Raw genomic sequence first — 21,357 nt, forward strand, 5'->3', positions numbered from 1 at the left:
GATGATATTGTTGTGACTGGTAATGATGTTTTAGGAATTAATGATCTCAAACCTTTCCTCCATACAGAGTTTGAGATTAAAGATCTAGGGGGGATTGAGATACTTCCTTGGCATAGAATTTGCTAGATCCAAGGATGGGATTCTTATCTCCCAAAGGAAGTATGTTCTTGATTTGCTCTCTGAAACAGGGAAGATGGGTGCTAGACCAATTGCTACTCCTATTGATATGAGTAATAAACTCTCTGCTTCAACTAGAACATTGTTAGAAGACAAAGGAGTCTTCCAGAGACTTCTTGGAAAAATTTTGTATCTATGCATGACTCGGCCAGACATTGCATATGCTGTCAATTGCATCAGCCAATTCATGCATGCTCCCTGAGACACTCATATGGCAGCAGCAAAGCGAATCCTGTGTTATTTGAAGGGCTCCCCAAGAAAGGGAATTCTGTTTTCCAAGCATGGCCATATGAAACTTGAAGCCTATACTGATGCTGACTGGGCTAGAAACATTGATGATAGAAGATCTACTTCTGGATATTGCAGCTTGGTGGCTGGTAATATTGTTTCTTGGAGAAGCAAGAAGCAATCTGTTGGTGCTCGATCTTTAGTAGAAGCAGAATACAGAGCCATGGCACATGGAGTTTCTGAACTATTGTGGTTAAAATCATTAATGGAGGAACTGGGGATTGAGCATGACAAGCCAATGATGTTATACTGTGATAATCAGGCCGCCATCAACATTGCTCACAACCCAGTGCAACATGACAGAACTAAGCATATTGAAGTTGATAGACACTTCATTCGAGAAAGAGTGGTTTCGGGTGAAGTATGTCTTCCTTTCATCACCTCTAAAGGACAGCTAGCAGATTTTCTCACCAAGGGCATTCCCAAGGCAAAATTTCAGCATGATACTGGCAAGCTTGGCATGATTGACATCTATGCTCAGCTTGAGGGGGAGTGTAGAGAAGATGGGCCGAATGGAGCATAGGTTGTCTATCCTTTTATATGTTTATATTATTTTCTGTAGTGGGCCTTATTCTGGGCCCATTCTTCCTATGTTATGTTTTTTTTTATTTCTTGCCCAACTAAGGGCCTCTTTGTAAATTATTCAAGTTTAACTTAATAAAACAGTGTTAGGGGGTAAGAGGAGAGATTAAGGTTCGAATCTCTCTCTCTCTGAACCCTTATTGCCGCCATCTTCTTCTTCATCTCCTCTTCCTTAGAAGAAGTATTTTCTGCTGTTTTCTTTTTATTTCTGCATCTATCCTAAACAGTCATCTATTCTCAAGGACTGTTTTTCTTCTACCTCCTATCCATCGGTGATCCAACCCAGTCGGCATCTGTCAACTCAGATATAGTCAAATGACCAGAATCTCTGTAGATGATTCCCATACCTGGTGATCCCTTAAGGTACTTTAGGATTTTGTGCACAGCTTCAAGGTGTAGGACATGTGGAGAGCTCATAAACTGACTTATAACCCCCACTGCAAAATAGATGTCTGGACGGGTGATAGTCAAGTAATTCAGCATTTCAGCCATACTATTTTGTTGTTGTGTATTAACACAAGAAGTCCGATGCATGATTCTCTACTCATTGTAAAATTCAATAAATAGTGAAAACATGTATTCTTTAGCACTGTTAGATTGAATAGCACAAATAGTAGAGCCAAACTAGGCTTTTATTTGGGATTCTAGCATAAAGAGGTAGCTTTTGACCTCTATTAGCAACAAAAAGTAGCTCTTTTGTAAAATATCATAGACAAGGCATCTTTTGCAAGGTAATATCACGAATGGGCAGTAAAACATGAGGTGCATCCACCATATGGGAAATGCCTTTGATGCATTTTTTATGACAAAACTGCCCCTCTTCCTCTTTTTCTGCAAAATGTATCGAAAACCCAAAGAAATCTCTCCGCCTTTCTCTTCCTGGTAATCAACTGAAGCTTTTGAAACCCCATTCTTCTTCTTCCTAAAGAAATGACAAACTATAAGAAATCCTAGTCCTCTCTCCAAAATTGAAAATAAACCCTGTAGCCTTCATTCTTCATATGGAACCCTGTTCATCTTTTTGTTGCTAATAAACTCCGGCAGCTGCAATCCAAGAGCTTCCTCCCAAGAAGCTCCCGACGATGAACTTTTGGGTGTCAGATTTGCTCATGATGTGAAAACCTGCCCACTTTTTGTTGCTCATGACGTCAGCCTTGGCCACGCGAAGACCGGTGACGCTGCTGTAACAGCCAAGAATGTATAGCATTACACGACCGACATCACTGCGCAGGCTGAGCTCGCTTGCCAGGTAGAGGTCTCCTCCTGGTAATCTGATTCGCTGGAGGAGACATAGACAATGTGGGTGATGTCTCCTACTGGTCTCCCCCATTCCTCTGTTGTCAGTTCTTGGTACTTGTCTAAGATCTCCTTGGAGCAGCAGCCACTGCCTGAGAGATGGGCCATCTGCGGCCACCACAACATCAGCTCGTAAAGCTGCACTGGGTGACTGAAGAAGATTTTGGTTTGCAGCAGAGGCCCATGTCGGGAAGCCATCAAAAAGCAACCGGCGATTACCACCTTGATCAATGAACAGAGCAAAATATATTTCCTAATTTCTAAGAACAGTTCAGAGGAGGGAGGGGGTTTTTAACAGAGGGTAATTTTGTCCTCTATGAAATAAATACAATGTGTATGTCATAGGGTGAATACACGTCATATATCAATGCCCCTATCTAATATTTCTTTCAAAAAGATGCCTTAAAGCCGAAATTCTCAAAGGAGCATACCTTTTAATGACATTAAGAGTGAAAAGTTACCTCTATCGACTAGAAACCCTTTTTATTTCCACAAAGAAATATTTGAATACAGAAAATAATTTAGACCTCTCCTTTAACAAATATAACCAGGTAACTCTTGAAAAGTCATAAACAAAGGTAACAAAATACTTGAACCCCAAATAAGACACCACAGAACATGGACCCCAAACATCTGAATGAACTAACTGAAAAGGTTTAGACACACGACTCGTAACTCGAGGAAAAACAACCCGATGATGCTTGCTAAGCTAACAAGCACCGCACTCAAAACTGGTGTCGGACGGAAGCGAAGGAACTATAACACGAAGACTCTGCAATGAAGGATGGCCTAATCGGCAATGAAGTTGAAAAGGAGACACACCAAAAGAAGAAGACTATAAGGCAGTAGGCCCTAAGTCACCTTGCAAATAGTAAAGACCGCCAGATTCAACTCCTTCACCAATCTGCCTCTTCGTGTTTAAGTCCTAAAACACACAATGAGAAGGGAAAAAGGTTAACAGAGCAATCTAGTGATTTTGTAAGCTTACCCACAGACATAAGGTTAAAAGGAAAGTGAGGTACATTAAGAACAGATGATAAAGATAATTGAGATATTGGGTTCACATGTCCTATGCCAGATACCAGAGATTTATATCCATTAGCAAGAGTAAATGAAGTACCTGACATGTGATCAGTAGCTCCTGAGTCAATGACCCATGGAGATGGTGATGAGGTAGAGAGAAGACAGGTGGAGCCAATATTTGATGCCTGGGCAAGAGTAGCATTGGAGGAAGATGAGGCTACAGCCAACCGATTATATTCTTCCTTAGAAATAGGCATCGTCTTCCCATCTAGTTGATTGTTTGTAGCAACTGCCTGTGGTTGGGATGTGATACATCATCTGAATAGGTAACCTAGTTGGCATAACTTCATGGTTTCTTCAATAGACGACAATACACCACAGTATGTCCCTCACGATGACAATGTGAGCAAAAACGAATTCTATACAGATCTCTACAATAGCAAACAGTGTGTCCTTCTAACCCACAATGAGTACAAAACCTAGTATTACCATTCCTGCCTCGTCCATAACCACACGAACACCATTATCACCTCTACCACCTGAAAATCATGGAGGGCCACAACCACCACTTCCATGACCTCCTCCATAGGTACCACAAGCCCATTCATTACTTCCGGATACAACCAATGTTGCTCGATCAGATGTTTGGATGGGTTCAAATAATTTGGCCCTCTATAGTCGGGAAAACACATCCTCCATGTCAAGTAGTTCTAGATTGCCTAATATCTGGGCTCTTACTAATTCATATTCAGGTTTAATTCTTGAAAGAAATTTAGCCACATACAATTCCTTTCTCTGCTTTTCCATATTACATCACTGTTAACAGGATGGTATATATTAAGCACCTCACAAATGCTCACCATATCCAAGGAGTAACCTTCAAGGGACTTATCTCCCCATTGTAAGTTAAAGAATGGCTGAAATAACTGATAAATTCTATTAACATTATTAATCCCAAAGTACATCCTCTTTACCTGTTCCCAAATCTTCTTTTGTCTCCATAGAGTTCCACGGACTTAGCTTCACCAGGAAATCAGTATCATCATAGATTCATAAGAGATATTCACTTCACAATACTAAACAAACTCAGTTGTCACCTTTCCTTCTTGATTTTGATCAATTTGAGGGTCATAAACAATCACTGATATTTTTTTTTGAAGAATAAAGAGAAAATTCATTAAAAAGAAAAGAAATACAATAGAAAGGTGATAAGGAATCACAAAAAATAGACAAACAGCGAAAGGACCCCAACTGAGACGACAACATACCATAACAAGACCCAAAAACACTCAGATGAAAGACCTAACGGCTCAACAAATCAATTGGAGAACAACAGAAAGATCCAGAAAATAAAAAGAAACCCCTTGAACTGAGATGACCACCAGCTAGACACCTAATCCAACAAATCTTAGCTTGCGAACAAATAGGACTCATTCTTCATCCATGATTGCATCTTCCTGCCTTGAGTCATCTTCTCCCAATCTTTACCTACTTCCAACCGAACTTTTCTTTTCAACTTCTCATCTCTTTTCCTCCTCTCAAACTCCTCGAAAGCCCTTCTATCAAACTCCTAGCCACCCCAAAAGAATAAACCCAGACTCTTACCAATTGGGACCTCTCTTTCCACTAATTTCTGAGAGGCACACAGCCAGCATCATCATGCTTATCGTTTTCAGTTTGTGACAACAAATTCCCATTAATATCAGAACCGTCAACGCTCACCTTGTCTTCTTGATGGTCCTTTCCCTTTCCCAATTGGGAACTTGATGAATGAGCCTATGTCATTAACCCCTTATGATCAATTCCATTTGACCCGATACCTTTCACACCTTTTCTCCTATATACCCATTTATAATTCTTTGTAGGACCTGTTCCAACCAGGCCAAGCTTCAACCTGGAAAAAATTTTCGTCACATGCATGACATAATGACTTCTTAAGGCGTGTGTTTTTTTTAACAGTCAACTCGAAAGGTGTCACCTTCTCCTTCTCCCTAGTGTTGCTTCTACGACCCAAGTCTACACCCAACCTTCCCACCCCCACCTCCTCAAAGCAAAAGTTTTTGTCAATATGACTCTCCTCCTTATCGCCAACATTTCCGCCACCATTTGATACCTCCTCTTCTCCGATCACACTTTCATCCTTAGATTCAGCATCGGAGTTGATATGTCCCTTGCCATCTTCTTTTAAATCCTCCTCTAACCTCCCAGACTCCTTAGGGACAAACTCCTCAATACCCAAAGAAGCTGAGATTCCAATTTCATAACCCAGTTCTTGAGAAGTCGCATCCATAGTCTTAGACTCAGTAGGGGAGCAAATCACTGCAGACTCACTAACGACCTGTGAGCAGCAGCCAATGCCATTCTCCACGAAACAAGACTGATCATCAATGATACTATCCCTTGTTCCTCCAATAAAACTCTTCTTGCCACATTTATCAAACCTAGCGATCACCCAAACCCATCTCTCCTCCCTTCTCTTTCCATCCTTCGACGATATATACATTCCGGCTGTCCTGCACGTTTAAATTTTGATCTGCTAGGGCCTAAGTAAAACCTCGTCCATTTTTCAAATCTTCTTCTAGGCGCAACATCTTCAGGCAAACAGATTGGTCGAGATAGGATGACGAACCTGAATCTTACAAGCGCACACTGACCAAATTCTTACAAGCGCTAGTCCTAGGATCGACGAACCTGAATCTCCCACTACTTCAAATGTCTAGAAACACCACACATGTAGGGGAATATCATAAATGCTTATCCAAACCAAACTCGTCAGATCCAAATCTCTGAGAGCTCGAACTAAAGGATTCCATCTCCCAATCCTTAGTTCAGGAGAACGGACCTGAGATTGTTCATGAAACATGGTTTCGTATGCCTCCTCCTTGTTATCAAAATTGAACAGGAAAAAACCAGCATTCAAATTCCTTACTTGAAAGGAGATGGATGGCCTCCATACTACAATTGCCCACTCCTCCACAGCTTTTTTGTCTGGGTCCAAATTAATAAAGCAACCCACCAAACTCCTATTCAATAAACTTAGCCATCCAAAAATACTTCCATTCAAATTCACACTAACCTCCATCTTTGACTATAACCAATAACAGATACTAGTTCAAAACAGATCCCTGCAATCCTGAAATACCCCCATCACTCCCATTTCTTGTACTGTGGAACAAGCTTAACCCAGATAACAACACATTTCACAAACAATAGCTCATCACCTATCACAGCACCTGTGATGATTAGAACCATCACTAATCACCCAGAAATTCTGCTGAACCTAGTTCGATCCCCTGTAGCAAGCTATAGCAGTCTTCTAGAAGAAACCCTAATCAGATCGATGGTAAAGATGAGCCCTAATCTGATCTTCCTTTTGTTACCTGTTCTGATACCATGTGAAAAGTGGTACAGCAGAGCTACAATGGAGTTCAAACCAGAAATGAAGGCAAGAAAGGAGAGAAGAGAGAAAAGTGTCGATCTGTTTTAGAGAAGGATTAGACTTCATAATCCTCTCTTAGCAGTTGGTCCACCTTTTATACTAATAATAAAGAGATGCTGAATTACATATATGCCCCTGTTTATGATAAATAATGGACAGGAGTATCCAAAACATAAAATAAAAAAACATCTCTGTCCTGCCACCCAATACACCCAGAAAGACTATTCTTTTAACACATCAAAATAGGAGGAAGTGATAGTGGTAAAGAACCACTCGTCCACATTTTATTTCTCAAAAAGTTATTGAAAAACTTAACCATAAAAATAACCTGACAATTTACTTGGTATTTATCCACATGCAAAATAATAAGAGCTAAGATGCATTTACCTTGCCACGTTTTGTGTACCCAGCTTCATGAAGATACTGAGGAATCTGAGTAGTTTTTCCAGAACCAGTCTCCCCAACAATCACAAGAACCTATAAAAGCAAAAAAAGAAAATTTTTCTCAAATACAGGATGAGAACATGTCAAAAACAATAAATAAATAAATAAATAAAATTCACCACATGATATCCAGATAATTCATTTTATGCTAAGTATGCACTTGACACAGTTTTTTTTTCTTTTTTTTTTTACATTTTTTGGCTTTTTGATGAATATGCACATGACACAGATATTGGTATGGGGACAGTTGTTAAAACCACCAAGACTTTTCTAATTTGATTTTGATGAAACTCGATATTTGGACATGCACCAAATTAATTACTAAAACAAATTGTTAAAAGGCACTACAATTAGAACCTGAAACTTAAAATTATGCAATGCCCAAACAGTCACATTAACCTTGGGCATTGACGATATTAGCTCATATAACATTTCAGTTTTTAATTGCCATATCTAAATCATCATTGCATTTTTGTCTGTTACTGGTTTTTGCTTGGTTTCTTTATTGACACCAATGATGACAGGCATCTAATGTCAAATACAACTTCCATGCTCAATTTGGAATTATCTATTCATTGCTTTGTGTATGACATGTCTGTGTCCAATACCAACACCCAGTTGATAGTCCCATCTCAGCCATGCCATTGCATCCCAAGAGTATGGAATGAGGTAGATCCAACTCCTAGACGCATGCCAACACATTAATAATACAAGTATCTTTTGCCTTTCCTCCAAAGAAAAAAAGTAGACCGGACCTCCTAGACACATGCCTATTGCCTACATTATTGATCCAATACCCACCACCAAACCCATGTAGGATATATCAATTAGGATTTTTTCGGAAAAAAAAATAATAATGTAGGTTCAAATCAGGAAATCTAAAGATGCAATGGACTTAGAAACCTGATGATCATGAACCGCCTGGAGCAGCTCCTCCCTATATGGGTAGATAGGTAGAGTTTTTCTCTCATCCTGAAAGAGCACAGAAGCAAATGGAACAATATAAGCAAATGATGCTAAAACACCAAACAACATATACTGATTTGGCAATCTGAAGAAAAATCTATGCTCCTTGTCTCTCAAGAAAATAAAATAACCATTACTACCTCTTAACGTCAAAAATGTGATAAACTATACTAAGAATTACACTTTATAATGCTTAGTGTTTACTTATAGCATCTAAATGAGACGAGTTAAAAATCTAACCATAACTGAGATAAATAAGGTTCCATTTGGAAGGAGTACAAATACAAATATGTAGAGTGCAAAACCTTATATTTTGTATTATTTTGTATGGATATGTACTGTACATATTTGTATTTGTACCCCTTACAAACTAGGCCTAAAGGATAGTAAGTGATAAGAATTAGTAAAAATGCATTATTGTAAACACAAGAATAAATTGGAAACACAAACCTGGAGCTTCTGTAATGCTGACTTCTCCTGAGAGTTATCAAGCAGCTCGGACGGAAGGTCATGATCAAACTGTGCAGGAAAGAGTAATTATCTTACATTAAAAATGTTCACATTTAAATACATAAATAAATATGACATAAAAAGGTTCCACCTAATAATAGAAAGAAATAACGGTTTTCAGCTTTTCATGGTCTTGGCATACCTTATCCCCATCCATCACAGTTGCCTTGATGAATTCAATTTGATCCTCAAAGACATACCTAAAAACTAAAACCTTTAGGAGACAGAATATGACATCCATATAAAGCACGAAATACAAGTTTCTTGAAGTAAATCCTATTTTCTAAGAACTAAGGCTGATGGTCTAGCAGTAAGTACAACAATTGGCACATCAAGTTCAGAAAGGTGTATGGGACTACAAGTGTGTAAAAAACAGAACTTACTCATAATCATCTGATATTTGTTTCTTATTCTTGGAACCAAACTTTAAGGTTGCTTTCCCTGAAAGATGATAAGATCATAACAAGGAACTTGAACAATGAGTATGATCCATGTTATAGAACACAAAGAAATATAGAATGCTACAAACAAAATATACCAATTTGATGCTCCTCCCAAGCCTCCTGCTCTGCAAATGGGTTCATTTTATCAACAGAATTCGGGTCCCTATTAGACCAAAAATAAAATAAATACATCAAATCTATCATACAATAGACACCAAGAGCTATGCAGAACATGAAGTTCTTATAAACTTCCAGAATGCACTCATTTTGTATGGTGGTGGTGGTGAGAAACATTGGCAACATTTCAGAAAGCAAACTGACCTATACCGCTGCAGAGCTGCAGCAAATCTCTTCTCCTGATTTACACCTCCCTCTTGATCATATGCTTCAGGCATTCTATACTGCAATTCCAAATAAATATAAGGATAGTAACCAAATCTATTAAATGAGAACTCCGTCAAAGCAACCAGAATACCAAATTCATAGAAACAATGAGAAAAGCAAGTTTTTGTTGACGTGAAAAGCATGGATAGTATGAAATAATTTACATGCATTATTAATAAATTTCTGCATCTTCCCCTTCGCTAAATATATTAAAAAAATCTATTTGGTATTCTTATACAAAGGGCTTGTTTTTCCCCACCAAATTTCCAGTTTCAGAAAATTTTTGGCACAAAAGCCCACCAGAGCTCTTCTATAGAAACTATAGGTTACAGAATTGAATGTGTCAATAGAAACCCCAGAGCAATGAATTCAATATAAATACTTTCTTTTTTCAATTATTGACGCCCAAAAGAAAACCAATTAAAGACAACCCCTCAATCCTAAAGTCAGTTATTTCATCTTAGTATTAGCAATCAAGAATAAATGAGACTCAAATTTCTCTGTACTTTGTCACAAACTACGCTGAGAAAACATGACCAAAGCAAGACAACTATGGCATTCAAGTAAAAAAACCCAGAAACACCGATAATGAATATGCTAAAAGTCATTATATTTTGCAAACTTTTATGGAGAGATACGTAACAATATACTCATTGACAATGAAAAATATGTCTACATGAGAGGATGTATGGGATACTACAGAAAGACAATAACCCTATAATTCATAAACAAAAACCTTAAGAATGCAAAGCTAACCCCAAATAATTAGGATTAAGGCCAACTTCAGTTTAGGTTCCACACCACCCACTTCCATGAATATTACTGTGTATGCTCATAGAGGCTAGGACCACAGGTTCCAGGCTGAACAAAGCATTCTCCTGGACTCTGATATCAATAAATGCTTTAGCAAATTTGCTGAATGAAAGGTAGTAGATAGGGAACCATTGTTACAGAAATTTCAAGTCAAACTAACAGTTAGAAAGCATCTCTGTAATACTATACTTGCACTCTTCTGTCTTTTATTTCACAAAAAAAAAAAGGATTTCACCTTAGACATATGGAACATACCTTTCTCTCAGAACAGACTTTCCTATAAATGATTTAATCAGAATCACATTACAGAATGACAAAGAAAACAAGGTTTTCAAAGAATACATACACACAAACCATTAACTGGTATTGCAGCAATTCTGGGAACCCAGGGTTTTCAAGGCAATGACCAGTAATTCTCAAAACAAAACTTGTATTCCTCTTATTCCAACATTGATCGCATTAACCAGTAATCACTCACTATTTTATAAACTAGGAAAATCGGCAAGATCTTAATTAATGACCTAAATCAGCCAGCCAATGTGTCAACAGCAAATAAGAATACATTTTTATTTATATCAAATATAATATAAACAAAAAAACAAGAATTGACTACCTCACTGATATCATCCACATCTTCAAAATGTTTCTTTGCAAGCTCATAAATTTGTTTCTTGTATCTGCAGACCAAAAAAAATTATATAATTCAACCCAGGTTGATATTCCTCCATAATATAACAACTGAAAATTTTCCACTATGAGAGAAGACCATGACGGCCAAATGATGCTTTCCACTCTAAGGTGGTAGTGGGTTGGCTGCTAAATCCGAACAGTGCTGTTTGGGGCTATGGAGATCTCTTGAAAAATGTAAACCAAAGCCATGGCTTGGGGGCATTGCAACCATTCTCAGACAAATGTCTCAGTTGTTTTCTTAACCCTTTGAAGAAATGCATGCAGAAGGTGAAGCATAAACTAATTACCTTAGTTCACGATATTCTGCATAAGTCAGCTTAACACCATCAAAGAGATACTGCTCATCCTCGATATCATCCCTGAGATTGAGCGTAAATGAGAGGGAGTAAGGCAATGCTGTGAATAACATTCTTTTTTTTTTTTTTTTGCATGCCAGATATGTGAATTATATGAAGCAAAAAATATCTAAACCCACAGGGTATGAAATAACAGTTAAACAAGGTATATACTATATACATCATACCTAATCTCTTCAAGCTTCTTTTGCTCCCTCTTCTTTAAATATTCTTGCCTTGAGACTTTTCTGCAACAGAAACAAGACAACTATTAATAACCAACATGCCTCAAACGGTCACACCCAGCCAACTTCATCCTAGTTGGTAGAAAACCAAGTCCATCAGGAAACAAAGAGCAAAGTCTAGCATGTTCTTTTTCAATTTCCTATACTCTTTAAACATTGTGCAACCATCTTAGTTTATCACTAAGTTCTTAAACTCAATTGGGTCGTCACCCAATCAGGTAAAACAAAATCAACATTCAGGCATTCAAAAACGTAATATCCAAGTCATTATAACCTCTCTAAGCATTGGAAATTTGGAATATCCAAAACCGCAAACGGAATATCTTATAACTTTTTCAATAAGGAGCACTGACAGCCCAATTAAATAAATATCCAAGAATAAATAGATAAAAAAGATAAAATGGCAAAACCTTAGAGCTTCAATATCATTTTCCTCCAAAGCTTTAGATCTCCGAATTTCTTCCTCTGTTAAAAAGAATATGCATCAGACCCAAGGCACAGATTTAAAAATAAATAAATAATTAGATTAATTTAGCAGCAGGATTCATACCTTCCTCCTTCTTTGTCAACTTTGGCTCTGTCAACTGTCAATAGAAAAAAATATAAGGAAATGGAAAAACAATTTCATAGAGATTCCAAATTGAAAACAATGGTACAAAACGAAGAAAAGAAGATATATGTGTGTGCATAGTTATGTATACATATAAACATAAATGTCAAATTTCCCATTGACAGCATTCCCAGATGTGGGTAAATGAAGGTTTATAACTTTATATGCATATGTGAGCATGCATATTATCATTAATTATAGACATGTAAATATACATGGCATATATAGATACATGCATATATAGTTGGTACAAGGGTTAGATGATGATGATGATATGTGAATATGTAAATGGCTATATGCATGCACACCAGCACAAAATTCATATTAAGTGTATGCATAAGCATCTGTGCATTTGGTCTTTGTTCTTTTTTTTCTGAGAGAGAGAGAGAGAGAGAGAGACTTAACCGAAGGTTGATAGAAGTGCAGAATACAAAAATAGCTCAATACATTTACAAAGCTTAGTATAATGAAAGAGAAACACATTTAGGAATCTCTCCTCAATGATATTATGTCTTTGTTGGCTGCCCCCTAGATTTTACTTTGACACATGGACTAGACCTGAAGCACATAGGTTATCCCAGAAAACTATACAGAACGATATCAAATCCATCATTTACCTTTCGTGTTCCTGCTGCATCTCTTTCTCTCATGTTCCTTTCAAGCTGTTCCCGCTCCTCTTGATCACGTAACCTGGCTTCCTCTGACTGCATGATAGAAAAATTGACAGTAAATATTTGTATTTAAAGAATGTGACCCTTAATTTCACAACAAATCACAAATAGTCATGTGGCAAGTGGAGAAGCCAAATTAGGAAGCAAAATAGTAAAGCCATAAAGAAAAATCAAGTTTGGAGGTCATCCAAACAATGCACTGAATGTTCTTTTCTCTAAACCTTTTTCTCCCCTCCCCCCGCTTAAATAACAAACCTATATACTTAACAGAGAATTTGGTCTCTTCTTTTTCCTTTTTTGGTCATATCATTGTAAAGCAGACTCTCTAGTGGAGGAATTCTCTTCCTCCATCATCATCATAATCTTCATCTAAGTCATTTTCCATCCATATGGGTTGGCTACATGAACCTTATTCCACAATTCCATTCTGTTTAATACCATACCCATTGTTATATAAGGGGCCCTTAAATCATTTCTTACAACTTTAGCAAATGCCCCTTTTGGTCTGCCCCTAGTGTTCTTCTAACCCTTACAATCTGTAATAGATCACTTCTTCTCACTGTTTCAGTAGATGGTCTCTTTTACATGTGCCCAAACCATCTTAGTCTACTTTCCCTCATGCTATCATCTATTGGATGTACTCTTAAGTTTATTTAAAGAAGTCCATTCTGATCCTATCCTTTGTAGTTTTCCCACTCACCCATCTCAAGTCTCAACATTCACACTTTTGCTACACTCATTGTTTGGACATGTATGTTTCTTGAGTGCCCAACACTTTGCTCCATACAACATTACTGGCCTTATAACTATTTTATATACTTTTCCTTTTAGCCTGAGGGGTTTTCTCTTATCACATAATATTCCAGATGCATACCTCCATTTTCCCAATCCTACACTAATTTATGAGCAATATCCCCCTTGATCTCTCCAGTGAAACTCAGTCTCTCCCTTTTCTAGTTTTATCGATTAATGCTATGTCATCAGAAAACAAAATACACCACGGAACCTCCTTTATAAGCTTAGTTAGTTCATCAATAATTAAGGTAAGTAAATAAGAGCCAAATGCTGAGCCTTAGGGCCTGTTCGCTTCCTCTTAACTCTTATCTCTTAAGAGGAATCTTTTAACTTTAAGAAAAAAATGGTTGTTCATTTCCTCTTATCTCTTATCTCTTAAAATGCAATCATACAACTTTTTGTTTTCCAATGATACCCTCAAAAAGACAAACAAAAACTTTCATATATGGGATCAAAAATGGATATTGATAATTTTCAGAATTCAAAACAACATTTTCGGCATTCAGAGTTCAAAGGAAAGAAAAGTTCACCAATACCAATATACCTCTTAATGTAATTATTGCACTTTCAAATGTCAGACTCCAAAGCAAACGAACAGGCCCTTAGTGAAGTCTCATTGTAATTGGAAATTCTGATGTTTCTCCCATAGGTGTTTTAATATTGGTTGTTGCACCTTCATACATATCCTCAATTAAATCCATGTAACTATTTGGCACTTCTTTCTTTTCCAAAACCAACCATATTATCTCTCTAGGAACTCTTATCATATGCTTCTCTAGATCAATGAATACCATATAAAGATCCATAAACTTTTCTATCAATAGTCTCAATAAATAGATACTTGTTTCATGCCATAACCTTTGCTCAATTACTCTCAATGTTTCATAGTATTTTAGTTCCATGATAATTATTACAACTCTGTGCATAGCCTTTGTTTTTAAATGTAGGAACCATAGCACTCTTTCCCCATTCATCTAGCACCTTCTTTGTTTTTATTATCTTATTAAATAGTCTAGTTAGCCATGATAGGTCTACCTCTCCCATATCTTTCCAAACTTCTACCGGGATGTCATCCACTTCTTAACACCTTTCCCATCTTCATCTTCTATTGGGATACCAAGTGATGGATAAAAGGGTTTTGTGAATGGGAGTTCTCTCAAGGGTTCTGAGATTGATGGGTTTTCGCAACAAATGGGTGAGGTAGATAAAAGGGTGCATAAGTTCTGTTTGGTTCTTGGATATGGTAAACGGCATAGTTTTCAAGGCACCAAGGCAAAGCTAGGTGATAGGGGAGTGCCTTGTTGCCTCGTTGCCTAGGATTACCATAATCCTCATGAAATACGCATAAACCCCATATCAAAAGATAAAAAATCAACATATTTATGAGAAGAAAAATAAGGAAAGAAAACATACAAAACACAAGGGTTGAGCCCTTGTTTTCACCCTAGAAGATGATGATGATGATGTCCTAGGGATTGTTCTTGTGTCAATTAGCTAAACTCTTCAACTTACTTCTTACTTATTAATTCAAGTTTTAAAGTATTTGTTAGGTGCTGCCTAACTCAGGGTTCGTAGAGTGAACCAAGCTCGTGAGGGAAGAGGAACTGAAGGGAAACAGAGAGAGGGGAAGAAAAAGGGGATTCAGAGGGAGAGAGAGAAAGAGAGAGAGAGAAATTTGTTCAGATGGAATTTTTTCCGCTCTTTATTTCTTCTTTGGGTTTTTATAGACAGGTAAAATGTTTACAGTTGCAGTCTGTTACAAGATGGTTACAGCTTGTTGTAGGACTGTTATTCTGTTCTAACAGTCAGCCACTTGGACTACACTCTTGCTGACGTGGCTTCTCCCTTTTTTTTTAAACTTGGTAGGCAGGCTGGCTATTCCCGTGCACAGGCATTGGTTTGTCGCAGCTCTTGGTCTTATCAATACCCCCCTGGTGAAGCTGGACCTTGCCCTCAAGGTCAATATGGGGGAACTGGTGTTGCAGTTGTAGATAGGGTTCCCATGTGGCATCCTCTTCCAGTAGTTGTGACCACACAACTAAGGCTTCTGGAACAATGTGGGAGCCTTTTTTGACCCATCTGAAATTAGTAATACGCACTGGCTCTGTTTCTAGGTTCATGTCACTTGAGAATTTTGGAAGATGTGGTTGAGTTATAGCCTCTGGTTTCAGGCATTTTTTGAGAACTGAGACATGGAAGACTGGGTGCACTCTTGGATCTGGTGGGAGATCCAATCTGTATGCAAGGGGTCCAATTTTCTCCAAGATCTTGAAGGGTCCAAAGTAGCGAGGTGCCAGTTTGTTCCATCTCTGTTTTTGTACAGAAAGCAACTTGTAGGGAAGCAATTTCAAGTAAACCATATCACCAACTTGATAGTGTGCTTCCCTATGGTGTTTATCATATGATTGTTTCATCCATTGTTGGGCCCGGAGTAGGTTCTGTTTAAGTTCATGTAGAATGCTATCTCGATTTAGCAGGTGTTCTTCTAGTGAAGCTACTGCTGTGGAGCCCCTTTCATAGGGAATCAGTGCGGGTGGATCACGACCATATAATGCCCTAAAAGGGGTCATCCCAGCCGATATTTGATAGGTAGTGTTGTGGATTTGCTGAGCTGTACACCTTGGAGGCGAAAAAGTTCTTTCCAAAAGAGCTGAGTTGTAGATAGGTAGTGCGGGATGTTACGATCCATTTGTCCCATGTTGGTAGTATGGGATGCTAATGTGAGGTATCCCACATCGGTAGAATGGGATGCTGTTGTGGGGTATATATGTGCTTGAGTTCCCTCCCTCTAACAGCTAGCTTTTAGGGGTGAGTTCTCTTAAGTTATGTATCAGTCTTAAAGGGTTCAAGACTAAGGGACCATTTGATAACAGCTGAAGATGCTAAACTGAAAAGCTTATTGCTTTGTCTTTCAGTGAACAAGTTTTAAGGAGGTTGTAGATTCCTCAATGGCTGAAACTGAAATTGGATTGATCACTTCAGATTTCAAAACATGTGGTGTTACATCCACATTTTCAAAAGAAAGTGAAAGAATGGTGGGAAGAGGATCAGGTGGAGTTTAGATGGAAGGGATATAGATTTTATAAGAAGCTACAAAAGCTAAAAGCCAGGATCAAAGCTTGGAACAAAGAAGAGCTTGGTACAATTGAAGACTGAAAGGAGGCTATTAGTAAAAGGATTCAAGAACTTGATGTTGCTGAGGCAGAGAGAGGATTGAGGCGTGAAGAAAGGGAAGAGAGATGGAAGTTGAAACAGGAGTTGGAGGAAATTTTCAGAAAAGAAGAGATAAGCTGGAGATAGTAATACAAGATTTTTCCATAGCTTGGCAAGTGGAAGAAAGAGGAAGAACATAGTGGAAAGTTTGGAATGGAATGGGGCAAAGCTGACAAGAGAGGAAGAGATTGCAAAAGCTTTTGTGGAGCATTTTAAATCCATTAATGACAGCCCCAATAGTGTAAGAGAGACTCTAACCGACTTTGAGTGGCATGTTGGAGAAAGGGAATTGTTGGAACCCCTGGAAAGACTGTTTGAGGTTCAAGAAATAAAGGAGGCAGTTTTCTCTAATGGAAAGATCAAAAGCCCCGGGCCTGGATGGATTCACTATGGCTTTTTATAGACTGTTGGGACATCTTAGGTGATGACCTAGTGGAGGTCCTCTTGGAATTCATTGAAAGAGGGAAAAAAAATGCGGGTGCAAATGCTACTTTCATAGCTTTGATCACTAAGAAGGTGCCTGAATTTCAGTCCAAGGACTTTAGACCGATCGGTCTGATTAGGAGTTTGTATAAGATCATTTCTAAAGTTCTTGCACTAAGACTCAAGAAAGTCCTTCCTTAATCTCACCGAATCAAGGGGCCTTTGTGACAGGGAAACAAATTATTGATCAGATTTTAATAGCCAATGAATGTGTGGATTACAAAAAAAAGAAAAGGAGAAAAGGGTCTGATCTGTAAACTTGACTTAGAAAAGGCTTATGATTTGGTGGATTGGGATTTCTTGCTAGAAGTTTTGAAGAATAGAGGCTTTGGGGAGAGATGGTGTAAGTGGATGAAGGATTGTATTACCTCTTGTCACTTCTCAATCTTAGTGAATGGAGTAGCTAGGGACTTCTTTCCTGCAAAGAGGGGCCTTAGACAAGAAAACCCTTTGTCACCTTTCCTCTTTACCGTAGTAGTGGATGTCCTAAGTGTCTTGATTTCTAGGGCTGATTCAAGAAGTCTACTAAAAGGATGGAGAGTTGGGAGGCAACAAGTGATTGTTACTCACCTACAATTGGCGGATGATATCATTCTCTTTTATGAAGGGGAAATTGAGGAGATGAATAATTTGAAATTGGTGGCGGTGCATTTTGAGAGTCTCCAATCTAAAAATCAATTGGAACAAGAGATGTCTAGCGGGGGTGAATTTACGGGATGATGAAGTGCAGTTGGTGGCTAGGGCTTTAGGTTGTGAGGTAAGTGGTTGGCCTTTGGTATATTTAGGTCTGCCCCTGGGGGGAAATCCTGGAACAGAAAACTATTGGTACCCAATTTTAGAAAGATTCACTAAGAAGATAGCAGAATGGAAGAGAAATTATATCTCACTAGGGGGTAGAATCACTTTAATCAAGTCCACTCTGGCCAACCTCCCGGTGTATTTTCTGTCTACCTTTAAGCTTCCTACCAAGGTTGCCATTAAGTTAGAAAAGCTCATGAGAGATTTTCTATGGGAACCGGGTGACTCACAAAAGGACCATTTAGTGAAGTGGGAAGTAGTTTCTAGGAAAATGGAAGCGGGGGGTCTAGGCATTGGCAATATCAGATTAAGAAATGTAGCTTTGTTTTTTTTATGAATGAATAAAATTTATTAAACCAGAAATATGAGGCAATACAGGAGACCCAAGAGGAGGCACGAGTTGTTACCTCTTCTAGCAAGTATTACAGAGCAGCCCAAATAAATGTTCCCTTGAAGCCCTTTGCTTAGTTAACCCATCCGCTAAGGTATTTGCTGATCTTCCCACCCAAAGAGAGGTAACAGTCATGTTTCTTGTGAGCCAGTTGACTTTCCTTAACAAGTCTCTGTGTCGCCACATAGTTGAAGCTGGGTATATCAGCCATCCCACAACAATCTTAGAGTCCCCTTCAACAACCAAGTGTTGAACTCCTAATTGTTCTGCAATCTGAATACCTTGGACCGCCGCTAACATCTCAGCTGTATTGGAGTCTCTTATTCCCACGGGGCCTGAAAACAATGCAAATATTTTGCTCTCCTTATCTCTCAGCACCCCTCCTATCCCCGATGGGCCTGGGTTTCCTTGGCTGCTTCCATCAAAGTTCAGCTTTGCCCACCCTTCAGGCAGAGGCATCCACACTGCAGATTCCCTGTCCTTCCTTGTATGGCTATTAGCCACCGCTATCCAGTTTCTCCAAAAATCATCAAAGGAGAATGTATGAAATAAGTCCATAGTTCTTAACCAATGAATGGCCCTAGTCAAGATATTGTCCTCAACAGCCTGAATGTTTCTTTCCTTTTCCTTGAATACCCTTCCATTCCTTTCTTCCCAGATAGTCTACAAGGCGGCTGCTCTAATACATCACATTATTTTCCTTTTCTTTGTAGGCCACACAAAAAAGGAAGGACCGAACAGCTGACTTAAAGCTGTGGACAGATTCCACCTGCATCCAAACAAAGAGAAAATCCAACTCCAAATAGCACTAGAAAAGGAACAAAATACAAGTAAGTGATAGCAATCCTCACCACTAGCCCTACAAAGTACACACCAGTTAGGGGACAAACACAAAGAAGGCCTTTTCTTTTGCAAGCAATCCAGGGTATTAATCTTTCTATAAAACACCTCCCAGCAGAAAAATAATAACTTTAGGTGGAACCAGTCTAGGCCATATCTCCTTGGTTGGAAAACCCCACTGCCCCTGGGAAGAGCAAAGGGATTTAAAAAAGGAAGCACAAGTGAAGTAGCCTTTTGGGTAAGGGGACCACAACCTCACATCCAAGCTAAGAGGGTCCAGAAAGACACTGCCAAGAAGGGACAACAGATCTAAAACACTGTTAAGTTCATCATCCCCCAGACCTCTCTGAAAGCCAAAGTCCCAACTTAAGGAGTGGGGTGAAATAGAAGATGGGAGAAAATGAGAGATAGCTTTTTCCTTGTAAAGGGAAATAGAATAGAGAGACGGGAATTGGTCCTTAAGGGCAATAGTACCCACCCAAGTGTCTTCCCAAAATAAAACAGAGATACCGGAATTGACATCATACCTAACAAAGTTGAGAAACTGAGGGAGGATACTCTGGATTGCTTCCGAGGAGATGCCAACGTAGCTTGACGTGATACACCCGCATCCCATCCATTTTCCAGTCTACCATGTATACTAGATATCACTTCATTCCACAGCCTCTCCCTTTCTCTAGGCCATCTCCACAACCATTTTCCTAAAAGCGCTTTATTCTTGAGAGTTAACCTTCCTAGTCCCAAGCCACCGTCTTCTGTACTCCTACAAACTATTTCCCAGTTGATTAGGTGGTCTTTCTTTTCCTCCACTGGCTCCCAAAGGAAATTTCTCATTAATCTCTCCAACTTTCCCTATTAGGAATCCTGAAAACGGAGAGAAAATAGACTGGTAGGTTTGTTAGGGTAGCTCTCAATAAAGTCACTCTACCCCCTATAGAGATGTAGTTCTTTTTCCAAGAAGTTAATCTTTTCTCAAACTTTTCCAACACTGGGGTCCAAAAAATACTCGCTTTTGGGTTAGCCCCTAGAGAGACCCCTAAGTACTGCAATGGCCAAGAAGAGACAGAACAACCTAAACAGCCTACCACAGACTGAATAATCCCTTCATTCATATTAACACCTACCACACAACTCTTATTCAGGTTTATCTTCAAATTGGAGACCTCCTCAAAGTGTTGCAACAATGATCTGAGATTCCTTACTTTTTGCCTGTCACCCCCTTCACAAAATATTATGATATCATCAGCAAACTATAGGTGGGGAACCCAGATATTGTTCCTTCCTATCCTCCATCCACTCATTTCCTCTTCCCTATCTGCCTTAGTGATTAATCTACTGAAGACATCTACAACTAAGGTGAAAAGAAATGGGGAGAGTGGGTCACCTTATCTAAGACCTCTACAAGCTGGGAAAAAATCTTTGACCATCCCATTCACCAAGACTGAGTAATGACAGGAGCTAATGCAACCCTTTACCCAGTTGCACCATCTATCTCCAAAACCACAGCACCCAAGGACCTCTAGGAAAGTGGTTGTGAAATTTTCCTTTGGAGCAGGACAGTTTGTGGCACTTGGTGCTGGAAAGTATTCATGGGATGGCAGCTAATGGATGGGATGTTGGCGTCGACCCCAAGGCTTCCCATTTCTCCCTTTGGAAAGCAATTGCTGGAGCTTGTCTTCCTTTCAGCCTTTCATCAGATTTGATGTGTGCTCAGGTAATAAAATTTTGTTTTGGGAGGACCTTTGGCTTGGGAACACCCCCCTTAAGGATAGATTCCCGGTAATGTATTCTCTTTCCCTAAATAAATTCAAAACCATCTCATTTCCTATGTCTGAGGGGGCTTGGGATTTGGGTTTGAGAAGAGGGTTGAGGGATTCAAAATTGGCTTCTGCAGATGAGTTATTCACTGTGTTGAATTTAG

The 21,357-nt window shown here is 38.8% G+C and overlaps 1 protein-coding gene across 6 annotated transcripts in view; it reads right to left on the minus strand.

Annotated features, from left to right (window-relative positions):
• LOC104601108 (pre-mRNA-splicing factor ATP-dependent RNA helicase DEAH1-like) overlaps positions 1-21,357 on the minus strand; it is a 76,418-nt gene that overhangs the window by 30,344 nt on the left and 24,717 nt on the right. For all 6 annotated transcript variants that reach the window (XR_016082633.1, XM_010264303.2, XM_088898484.1 and 3 more), the window contains exons 7-19: positions 12,863-12,949; positions 12,186-12,219; positions 12,046-12,100; positions 11,579-11,638; positions 11,343-11,414; positions 10,979-11,042; positions 9,490-9,569; positions 9,264-9,331; positions 9,109-9,166; positions 8,868-8,925; positions 8,666-8,734; positions 8,153-8,221; positions 7,193-7,282 (exon numbers count right to left, since the gene is read on the minus strand). Coding sequence is in view for 5 of the 6 variants with exons in the window: in XM_010264303.2 (XP_010262605.1) it covers positions 7,193-7,282; positions 8,153-8,221; positions 8,666-8,734; positions 8,868-8,925; positions 9,109-9,166; positions 9,264-9,331; positions 9,490-9,569; positions 10,979-11,042; positions 11,343-11,414; positions 11,579-11,638; positions 12,046-12,100; positions 12,186-12,219; positions 12,863-12,949 (864 nt within the window). In the remaining variant the exon portion in view is untranslated. The remainder of the gene's footprint in view (positions 1-7,192; positions 7,283-8,152; positions 8,222-8,665; positions 8,735-8,867; positions 8,926-9,108; positions 9,167-9,263; positions 9,332-9,489; positions 9,570-10,978; positions 11,043-11,342; positions 11,415-11,578; positions 11,639-12,045; positions 12,101-12,185; positions 12,220-12,862; positions 12,950-21,357) is intronic.

Source organism: Nelumbo nucifera, chromosome 2, assembly GCF_055504915.1.
Source record: "Nelumbo nucifera cultivar China Antique chromosome 2, China Antique-T2T, whole genome shotgun sequence".
Lineage (NCBI taxonomy): Eukaryota > Viridiplantae > Streptophyta > Magnoliopsida > Proteales > Nelumbonaceae > Nelumbo > Nelumbo nucifera.